The sequence below is a fragment of the Papilio machaon genome, chromosome 6 (assembly GCF_912999745.1).
Source record: "Papilio machaon chromosome 6, ilPapMach1.1, whole genome shotgun sequence".
Taxonomy (NCBI): domain Eukaryota; kingdom Metazoa; phylum Arthropoda; class Insecta; order Lepidoptera; family Papilionidae; genus Papilio; species Papilio machaon.
The window spans coordinates 982,600-993,980 of NC_059991.1; the positions used below are offsets into that span (position 1 = coordinate 982,600).

At 35.9% G+C, this 11,381-nt stretch overlaps 2 protein-coding genes across 2 annotated transcripts; both read left to right on the forward strand.

Moving 5' to 3' along the window:
- Positions 1-312: 312 nt before the first annotated feature.
- LOC106710965 lies at positions 313-1,439 on the forward strand. Its single transcript, XM_014503158.2, has one exon. The coding sequence runs from the start codon at positions 565-567 to the stop codon at positions 1,339-1,341; it is 777 nt and encodes a 258-aa protein (XP_014358644.2). The 5' UTR covers positions 313-564; the 3' UTR covers positions 1,342-1,439.
- A 1,870-nt stretch (positions 1,440-3,309) lies between these two features.
- Positions 3,310-10,464, forward strand: LOC106710938 (interferon-related developmental regulator 1). The gene is made up of 9 exons (XM_045678295.1): positions 3,310-3,573; positions 4,764-4,883; positions 5,030-5,277; positions 5,566-5,664; positions 5,765-5,872; positions 7,115-7,297; positions 7,876-8,067; positions 9,210-9,425; positions 9,956-10,464. The coding sequence occupies exons 1-9, from the start codon at positions 3,543-3,545 to the stop codon at positions 10,040-10,042; spliced, it is 1,284 nt and encodes a 427-aa protein (XP_045534251.1). The 5' UTR covers positions 3,310-3,542; the 3' UTR covers positions 10,043-10,464.
- The last annotated feature ends 917 nt before the right edge of the window (positions 10,465-11,381 follow it).

Here is an 11,381-nt window from a genome sequence, read left to right on the forward strand (position 1 = left end):
AGAAATATTGCACCAACAATAACAACACGTGTTACTCACGGCACGCCACGTGAATAAGAATTTCACCTTTACAGCGTAATCCATAGCAAGGTATGAATGACCCACTATCATCGCCGCCGCCGCCGCCGCCGCCGCCGCAATGACTCACATTGTGTAAAAAAGTAATCTACTTATATTGCACAACATCTATTCTTTCAAATAGGACATGCAAATGTTTTCATTCGCAACTTTAACACTGATGACTTAATTTACAAAACCATAAATAATATGATTTAGTTTAATTTTATTGTCTTTTTTTTTAATTAATTTGGATTCCATAAAATTCAATTTACAACATTCTTATCTTTTAAATGGCACCCCGAGTAAATTACCGACCACCCCTAGCCAATTAAAAGTTTGTCTAACAATTGGGATTGACAAAAAAAATTAAATTCGGTATCGCACCCACGGGAGCAGGGAACGGTTAAGTGTCGGAGTTGTTGGACTTTAATAAAGCGATTAATTAAGTGCGGCGTCAGAGCGGGAACGGGAGCGCAGTGCTGCGAGCGCGCGCGCCCTGGCACCATGCTGCTCTGTCCGCTGCTCGTGCTGCTCCTACTGGCGTTCGCCGCGTGCGAGCGCGCCTTCAACATCACACACCTGATCGTGCCTGAGGTGGTCGCGCCAGGCATCACCGATGTCGAGATAGAGTGCCGCTATGACGCTAATTTCACGCTTCTCAACTGGTTCAAGGGGCCCAACGAGTTCTTCCGCTACAAGCCAGGCGCCGCGCCGAGCACGCGCTCCTTCCCCATTCTCGGCGTTGGCCGCGTTGAGCTGATTGCGTGCGGGCCCGCGGCGTGCCGGCTGCGACTCGGCGCCCTTACCGAGGAGGCGACGGGCCTCTACAGGTGTGACATAGAGAGAGACGTGCCGCCGTACAAATTCGAGACCAGAACCGCCTACATGGAGGTCCACGGCCACGAGCACAGACGCCCGCTGCTAGAAGGACTCGCAGAGGAGTACGGGGAAGAGGACGACCTCCAGGCGTACTGCCGCGGCGCACCCGACGCTGAGATACGTTGGTACATCAACGGCCGCGAAATTGAAGAAATGAGAGGTTCACCGTCGTTGAAAAGACAAAGTTCTAGGCTGATTTTCCAAGGTATTCCACCGTTGGTGACCGTCCAGTGCGCAGAGTTCAGATACGGCAAGTTATCGGGTTCCAAGGAAATGAAGGCGCGATGGAGAGACCCGACCAATAGTCAGAAGGACGAGAGGGCGCAGGAGCAAAGAAATAGTTCGCAAGTTCTCAGTATATCTGTAGGAGTTATTTTGCTTTTGTGTTTTATTTCACTATAGAAAGCTGTTGTGTTCAAATTTTATAGGAATTAGTATTGTAGGAAGCCAAAGACATGTTCCTGTGAGAGATATGTATTTATATATTTTTAATAAATAAATGAGTTTATTTTTGTTGGCTCAACATTGTGCCGCTATCAAATATAAAAAAAATATTAAACACAATATCAGTAAATTTTTTGTTACGAGCCTTGCATCTCTTCTTTCGCTAAATCTGCAACTTGAACTTGAAACGGAAAGAGCGCGAAAGTTAGATAAACGAGAATTAGCTAATCTTTTATCTTACGTCTTCTGTTGTAATATGCTCAAAATTATTTAGTACTAGCTGTCGCCAACGACTCCGTCCGCGAATAATGAAAAAAAACTTAAGAAGTATATGTTCTTCCAGACTATATTCTATACATATGCCCATCAAGATCCGGAGATACCTTCTAACAAACATCCATCCATCCATCATAACATATGCATTTATAATTTTAATAAAATGTAGAATAGTTGAAATTACAACTTTAGTTTACTTAAGTAGAGCTTTCGTGTGTTTTTCTTTTCAATGAACGTTCTTTTAATGTTTTCTAATTTTAATAACATCATGATACATTTTATACTACAGATATTGTAGTATAAAATGTAAATTCCAATAAATTCACCTTACCTGAAGGGACACCATTAGATGATACATTTCAGTTTTAATATTATATTTTTTAAGGTTTTTAGTTTTAGGTTCTTTATTCATATAAAGTTGAAGTAATATATAATTTAACATATATTATATAAATTAATCATATTAGTAAGATTTCATTATTATTTTTTCCAATTACATACTTATTCAGCGGGGTTCGTAATTGCATAACAGACCGCGCAATATTCGCATTGTATCTTGCGTCAATGTGAAATAACGAACCACACTAGACACTAGTAATTCCCAAAGAGTACAATAAGATATATAGTATTCCCAATAGAGACGGCGGGGGATGGCAATGGCGGGAAATAAAGTAAGGTTCAGAAGTTGATGAGGAAAAAATAAAAATCTGGACTATAGCTACCAATAGTTTAATGTGGAAAGTTTTGAAATATTCTAATTATAATATAGGAAACATTGCGAAACTGTTAGCTTAATAGTAAAAATACTAAAAGTTACTTAAAATGTTACCTTCTTTTACCTGAACTATCACTCTTTGCTTAAATGATTGTATTAAGCAGTATTTTTTTCTGTCTTATAATATTTGTATTTAATTTTAGCTCAAATTTCTAAGAGTACCCTTTTAAATGATTTGTCATCAAAAAATCATAATACTTTTTAAGTTTATGCAATAGTTGATTTACAATTTACAACAGTAAAAAAATAACATGGTGCAATGCAATTTGCAATTCGTAATTCGATACAGCATTCATTTTTGCTTATGGCAATTTAAAGAATCGATATTCTAAATCGATTTTTTAATTCTGCTGTTTAAGATTTTTATAACGAAACATATTTATTGAATTCGACATGAAGTACTTGTACTAGAAAGAAAAGTTGAAATTCATCAGGCTCCTTGATGACTTGAAAAGCTTTAAGGATTTTTCTCGTAACGTGTATCTAATGTACCCTACGCAGGTGTTTAAATAGCTGGAGAAAGAAAAGGTGGATAGTAAATAAGTAATATTTCGTTATTCGCTTCTATCAGTTGCGCCCAAATAGCGGGTAAAGTACAAATAAGCACTCTCATTTGTGAAAGGAACTATTCTACGCCATTTGGCACTATTGCAATGGATCTTTCTACTTAATTATTAATTAGGACTTAATTAGGACATCATATATTTATTTTTCCAACTATTATCTACAGGATCTTTCCTTTTGAACTTACGAATAAGAGCAGGGTCGAGAAATCGATTTTTTTAAATTAAATATTACAAAAAAACTAGCAACACAGTAGAAAAATGGCGGTTTTACATGACGCATGACGTGAAAATCCTTACAAAAGTGACAGGCTGACAAAGCGCATTGCGCAAAGCAGCGGAGTCGTGTGTGCATGATACACGGTTAAACATGTTAAAAAGTTTTCCTGAAATTTTAGTTTTATGTTACATTCGGTGCCCAAATTGTTGTATAAGAACTGATATAATAAACTTTTCTCCTTCTTGATTAAGTGAGAAATATAGTTAAATAAAAAATAGTGAATATATTTTTTGTTTGTGTAAGTCAGCTACGTTCCAAAATCAAGATGCCAAAAGGAAAGAAAAAGGGTAAATACGGTAAGTTCATCACTTGTTTTATAATATTTGTATTATTGATTATCGGGTTATCGTTTTGTTTGTCAAGTATAAAAATTGGAATTTGCCAGGAATGAGATCACGCGGCGACCTTGTGTTCGCAACTCAAGTCTGCACTAATGACAGTCCACGTACATATTTCACATTCGATTATAAATTCAACGTCGGCCTAGTGTAGCTACCATATGTTTCGAGGTCTCGAAAGCTTTGAGATAATTTCCGCGTTTTGCAATCCGACGACGCAACTATTACTTTCGACATTTCATAACAACAAATGCTCACACGTGTTATGCTTGGCTTAAGTACCAATGGCTATAAGCGATCAGTGGCATTGATTATATTTTTATCTATACTACAAACAAATGACTTGACCTTGATTTATTTACCTCATATATAAATTATGTAATTCATATAAGTACTGATCCATCAGATGCCTTATGCAAACATTTCAGGCATTTTGGGTAATTAAATTTCTACCAGAGACTCCATACTTTATAGATAATTTTCAAGGTTGTACAATTAAATTGATAAACAGTTATTTTTAATGTTGCATAAATATTGTGTAATATTATTCAAAATAATAGATAAAGTTGCATTGTTGTAGGTCATGGTTGAACATTTATGAACATTTCAGCAATTTCATTATTAAATATTTTTTTTGAATTTAGAAAAACAAACTTCCTCCTTTCTCACTTACAGTAACATAGTTTAAGTACATTACATAAAGTTATATCTGTAAAAATGATCTGTATGTTTTTATGACCAGTATTAAGTTGAAATTAGTGATATTAATAGAGATGGATTTGTATACATGTAAGGCCTTTTTTTGGTTTTTGCTGAATGATTTTATTTTCTGTGACGTGAGACACTACCGCTACATAATGAAGTCCACATTGAGGCTTTTCACTTATTAAACAATGACATGTAAAAATAATATAAGTTTAAATTCAAATAATACTAATTAGGTAAATATAACAATTGAATTTTTACTACATTCCGTGCTATGACATTTTTATATGAAATGAATTAACCTGGCCATTTATATAACTAATTAAAAAACATGCCCTGAAAAAAAAGAAATATGTGAAGATCTCATGCATAACATAAGCTACAAGCGTCCTCTTAAAAAAATTGTTTATTATGATAATATTTTTCTAATGATATTTTTACAGAACATAAAAGAACGGAGCAAGCATACTCTTCAGATGAAGATGCTGGTATAGATATGACTATAGACAACTGCTCGGAGATATCAGGCCAGTCTGACTTGAAGAGCAACCATGAAGATGCAGGTTTGTACTGTGAAGTCATTAATATATTTTTTTATTAAATTGTACCGTAGAATACTGAAATTTCCTAATATTCCCTATGATTTGTTCAATTTAATTTAGTGAATATGAAATAAGAATTTAATTGATCCAAACATTAACATTTCCAGAAAACGATGTCCAAGAGAAACTAGAGGAGAAGGTGCTGGAGTTGATTGAGGCGTTGAATGCCCGCGCGAATGCGGCTCGCGCGGCTGCGCTGGTGTCACTACAGGGTGCTCTGCAGCGTCGCTACCTGGCAGGCTTGCTGGCCAACCACCGAGCCACGCTCGCTGACCACATCGCGCGTATGCTGCGCCGCGGCAGAGATGGCGAGCGTAGAGCCGCTGCCAATGTCGCACCATTACTAGCTCTGCAGGTACTCTACATACCAGATGACTAACATAAATATTGATTTGCTATTAATGAATTTTGTACACTGCCACCATGAAGTTAAGTTTGTTTTGTATGTGAATCTTTAAAAAAACCTAAAACATACCAAATATTAATCAAAGAAATTCTAGTTATAAGTAATAGTTCACTCACATAATTATGCACAGAAGAAATTTATTTATTTACTTTATGTGATAATCAAGAGGGTCATTAAATGATTATAGTCTGGTGTTGAAATGGGCTTCAAAAAGTTGATATAAGAGTATATTTGCAGATAGGTGATGAGGGTACAGAAGAGTTTATGAAGGAGGTGCGACCCGCACTGTTTGCCGCTTGCACAGACAAATCCGCTTCGCTTGAAACTAGGACTGATGTAAGTACATAGTCAAATTGACTTGTTTATTGTTGAAAAAGTTTTTTTTTTCGGAGTCTAAAAAAAAATATAAATCAATAACAAATGTGTGTATGTTTAGTGCTGCTCATCTCTGGCTGTGCTGTGCTACTTGCTGGAGGATGACCTCACGGAGATCATAGAGATCCTGCGCATGTACGAGACCATATTCAGTGGCAGCTATCTTAAAGTAAGTATTCCAACTAGCTGTCACCCGCGACTACGTCCGCGCGGAATTAAAAAAAAACTTAATAAGTAGCCTACGTATTCTTCCAGACTATGTTTTACATCTGTGCTAAATTTCCATCAAGATTTGTTGAGCCGTTCCGAAGATAACTTCAAACAAACATCCATCTAAACATTCACATTAATATTAGTAAGATTGTCTTATGTAAATGAAGCATGTGTTAACTTCCTATATACAATAGGTATTTGTAATGTCAATAAGTTTCATGAGAAATACTTAAACAATGTCATTTAACAAACCTGTTTAGGTAAATGCTAAATGTATCAATTAACACTCATACATTGCGATCTTTAAAATAGGAAAACTTTATTAAGATACATTTCGATTTAACAACAGCAAAAAGCAACAACAAACAAAAAACTACGGACAAGAAAAAATTCCATATCATAAAATGTCCTTAGTCTTTCATAAAATTTTCCATACAAAATGTAGTAATAAATATCCAAATATGTACCGTGTCACGTGATCTCTGACGTCACATGTGACTCACGTAACATGTTCAAGGTCTGTCAAGTTCAGTGTTCAGTTTAAATATTCCTTTGTACTCGACTTATATGAATTATTATCTGTCTTCCGCGATTCTGTCCGCGCGGAATTAAAAAAGTACTTTGTATGTAGTTTATATTTTCTTCCAGTTCATGTTCTACATCTGTGCCCAATTTCATTAAGATCCGTTGAACCATTCCGGAGATACCTTCAAACAAACATCCATCTAAACTTTGCATTTATAATATACTTTTCGACATTTACCATTAAAATATTAAATATGAAGATTATAGTTATTAAATAGGCAAAGATTTTACTAGCTTACTAATTTAATATTTAATTAGCTTTTACCCGCGACTCCGTCCGCGCGGAATAAAAAGTAGAAAACGGGGTAAAAATTATCCTATGTCCTTTTCCTGGTTCTAAGCTATCTGCCCACCAATTTTCAGTCAAATCAATTCAGCCGTTCTTGAGTTATAAATAGTGTAACTAACACGACTTTCTTTTATATATATAGATAATGTTTTTTTGTATTTGCGCATGATTTTTTTTTTCTAAATTTACTACACTTTTGTATTGAGGTCAAGGTAATATTAATGCAAATCAACTTCTTGTTAATAAAATTACTTCTCCCCCCCCATCTCTCTCTCTCTAGTTGGTTGTATTGACGTGTGTGTGTGTGTGTGTGTGTGTGTGCAGGGTGACAGCAGCGTGAAGGTGTCGGGAGCAGCAGTGGAGGAGGGCGTGTGGCACGCGGCGGCGCTGGACGGGTGGGCGCTGCTGTTCTCTCTGGCGGAGGCCGCACACGCCGCCGCCATACTGCGCTCGCACCCGCCCTCGCCCGCGCGTCTGCTGCAGCTGCTGGAGGCTTGCAATCTAGAGGTATCATACAACATGATTGTGTGAAAGATTATATGTGTAAGAAGGGGGTAAATTCAGATATGACGGCTGATAGAGATGTATGGAGGAGTACATACTGTGCCGACCCTACATTGGGATAAGGGGAGGTTGATGTTGATGATGCTTTTTATACCTTTTACAGTCATCTGCACAAATTTGTATACTTTTTTTATTATATATTGTAAAATGGAAAAGGGAAGCTGATACCTGAATTCACCGAAATTGCAAATGCAACTGCAAATGTGTTGTCTACCATTAAAGAACGGAGTAGGGTATGCACAGAATGAAGATATTTCCCCTTCTCCGTCAAATCCTCTTTCCCTTCCCATCACTTCCTTATAAAAAAAGGGTGGGAAGGAAAGGCAGATTAAAACGAATTGGTTTGAAAAGTATTATATTCATTAATAGTATTACTTTTTGATCGGAATGTATTTGTAATTGCATACATCATTTTCAAACCAAAATTCAATACAATGTTAGAGACGATTATTAGAAAACTAGATGTCGGTGTTCGTTAAGGAAACGCGATATGTTTTGGTGTAATATTGTGTAACGTGCAGGTCCGCATGGCGGCGGGCGGGGCTCTGGCGGTGGCTCACGAGCGGTCCGCAGAAGACGAGGTGTGGTCCGGGAGCGAGGAGCCGCTGCTGGCTCGTCTCACTCAGCTCGCACGAGACCCGCACAAGTACCGCGCCAAGCGAGACCGCAAGCTGCAGCGCGCCACCTTCAGAGATATACTCAAGTACTTTGAGGTATGGAACATTAACAATACTTACTTTACGTCCAATCGCGGAGCACGAAGAATTTCGTACATTGAACTGTCATTACCTGTCTCTGTCACTCCCGCGTAAATACAATGAGTCTCGCTCGCACAGATACAATGGCCGCCGTCCTCAGGGATTGTAAACCTTTTACTGGATACTATAATTTATGGTTTGTTCTTGTTTGCATAATGCGGTTTTGGTTGGCCTTGAGTCACGACAAAGTCCTTGGTTTGCTTGACCTTGACTTTACTTGTAATATAAAATCTAAATAAATAATTTATATAATAATAATAACTATATTTCATAAGTTGGTAAATTTTCTTTCTCCTTCAAATAATTCATGTAAACCGCACTGAATACAAAAATGTTTGTGACCACTGTCAGTAGGTAAAGAGGTCATTGTACGAAATTCTTCGTCGATAATAATTATTCATTGTATTACAATGTGATATACAAAGTAAGATTAACGACAAATAGTTGGCCCCACATGAGTGGGAATAAAGTCACAGAGATGATATATAGGTACTTTTTAACAATGCAATGGTGTTTGATATATTCAATTATTCAGTTATATAATTAAATTACAGACAAAACAGTTATATTGTGCGTGCAATTGCAAATTTTAACAAAATCTTTAAGCAACACGATTTAAATCCATTCTTGAGGAGTGTATCCTCGGCACGAAAGTACTTGGCTCTTGATTTCTTTAAATAAAATGTACATGTTAACTGTTGCTCTTAATATATATGTATATATTATAAGATAGCTTACATCAAAGATCCCCAAACTATTTTGGACAAGTGACCCCCATTTCCAAAATGAACTATTATCACTAACCCCCCCCCCCCCCCCATCGCCAAATTACCTACTTTTAAGATCAATTATTATAATTAATTCTGACTTATGTCAATAGAAGACAGAGTGAGAATTAGGAATGCTTTAAGTTCAATATCGACCACTTTGGGAATCCCCGGCTTATTTAAATATTATTTTAGTTTTATAGTTGCGGTATTTGTTTGCTCATCTCAAGTATAAAATTGTTATAAATGAAGACTTGTTATTAGCTTTCAGTCATCTAGTTTAGAGTTATTTAGAATAATATAGCTATAAGTTTTCCATGTTATATTCAGGAGGATGAAGTGCCCGAGTTGTCAGTGCGTGTGGGAAGTGAGTCTGTTGTGTGCGAGAGGTGGGGGTCGCGCGCCGCATACGCCGCGCTGGCTGGCGCGCTGGGCGGCGGCCTGCGGGCGCTGGCCCCGCACTGTGCGCCGCTGAGACACGCCCTCGCACTACCTGCAGCACCACCACTCGCACCACCACCCACTAGACAGGACAAACTGCAACGGGTCAGGATACATTTCAATTTGAAAATTTTAGTAATTTAGTAAACATATTGTGGAAGATGTCATCGGTAGCTCAATAGTTAAGCACTTCAGTAATCTGCAGGACCTGGATTCGAATCCCGCTATGTACCAATTGTGTTTTTTGATTTACATATGTACATTTATCCGACGTTCTTACGGTGAAGGAAAAACATCATGATGCTGCACATATCTGAGAAGAAATTCAATGATATGTGTGAAGTCAACCCGCACTGAACTGTAGTTGACTATGGCCTAGGAACCCCTAACTTGGAGTAGGCTCTGAGCTACTCGGTGAGGATGTATTGTGAGCTGATGATAACTGCGGAAGACGTTGAAAAAAACCTATGCCCAGCATTGGATAGATAAAAGCTGTTGATGATGATGATGAATTTAGGAAATGTACAGTAAGATTTTGTTTTCCTTAGTGAACAATTAAAGACTATGAGATAAAATAACATCAGATATTAATTTAATATGAATATATTTGAATAATTTGATTGTATTTTTTGCAGCATTTACAGAACAATGCAGCGTGCAAGGCGCGGACACTCGCCCGCAACAAGAGTCGCGACAAGCGCTCCGCAGCACTCTCATTGTAGACATACAGACATACAGACACACATACTTAGTGCGGGCGGTTCAATATTAGTTATATAAAATATGTACATATATAAAAAAAAGTTAAAACGAAATTTCCAAGAAAATTATAAATGACATACAAAATTATGCAAAAAAAGGGAAACTAGGATAAAATAAGGTTTTATTTTGAAATGGTACTTGGTATTGGTACATGATTGGTACTTCTTGGTACTAGAACCAAAGATGAAAGGTGAGTTTAAGATATACAGCTGATAGTTATGGTATATTTTAATTTATGGTTAATTAAAAAAAAGAACCGCCCGTTTCTGTTTTGACTTTTTCTATTTGTCTGAGAACATCTTACACATATCTCATATATTTATGTGAAATATATATTTAAAGATATCAGACTATGTAATATTGTCATATTTTAAATCAAATATACACAGTTTCATTAACGAATTGTTTAACCTTTTTTTTTGTTATAAAATTTCGCGTATTTTGTACACTTGTATATGGATTGTATATATACAAAGTTTTTTTTTAAATGTTAAATCTCTAGCTTAAACTTACTCCAACTCTTGGTGATTTTGTCCTCGACAACTGTAACAATAAATATTGTTGATATATTGTATTGCTTAACGAATTGTTTTTGCTTGTTACTTTTTATAAAAATGTATTTGTTGTCTGTGGTATAGATAATCGCAGACGTCAAATTTGACAGCTGTCAATGTCATCAAATGTGTCATTTGCCGCTATTTTTTTAGAATTTGTGCTTAGTGTTAATTTTTTTCTTTTTTAGATTTAATACAACACAGTTGGACACAAACACAAACACAGTTGGAACATTAATCATTTTATGTTAGTGTGAAATTGAAAAAAAAAATGTTTCGTATAAATAAATAGCCCAATTATATACTAATTAAATAGAATAATTATAGTTTTTATTTTATATAAAATATGCACAGACTAAAAATTTTCTATATATTTCAAAAGTCAAAATAAAGTGATATCTGATTTATTGATTGAAACATTCTTTTAATTAATTGAACGTCAATTTCTTATGGGAAAAAACTTTTTTCCATTTACATTTAGTATAATCTTATTATTATTATTATATAAAACAAGTTCATAGTAAGAAGTGTTTTAATTTGTTTGTAAAAGTATTTTATGTTTACAGCATTTCAAAAACAGATGTTTTTTTACGTGTTAGTGAAAACTTACCATTAACTAAATTCATCTCGCAAACTTCGTTACTTCAGAAGGTGCACTTTTTTACGTAGATTCGTTTAATTTCTCTAATCTCTCAAATAAAAAAAATATTATTTTTAATTTGTATTCGTCACCGAAACCGCCTCC

Bases quoted from the DNA above. Each gene is read 5' to 3' on its own strand.
- LOC106710965 (XM_014503158.2), top strand. From the start codon at position 565: ATGCTGCTCTGTCCGCTGCTCGTGCTGCTCCTACTGGCGTTCGCCGCG.
- LOC106710938 (XM_045678295.1), top strand. From the start codon at position 3,543: ATGCCAAAAGGAAAGAAAAAGGGTAAATACG. The intron at 5,278-5,565 runs GTACTCTACATA...GTATATTTGCAG, and splicing joins CACCATTACTAGCTCTGCAG to ATAGGTGATGAGGGTACAGA. The intron at 7,298-7,875 runs GTATCATACAAC...TGTAACGTGCAG, and splicing joins TGGAGGCTTGCAATCTAGAG to GTCCGCATGGCGGCGGGCGG.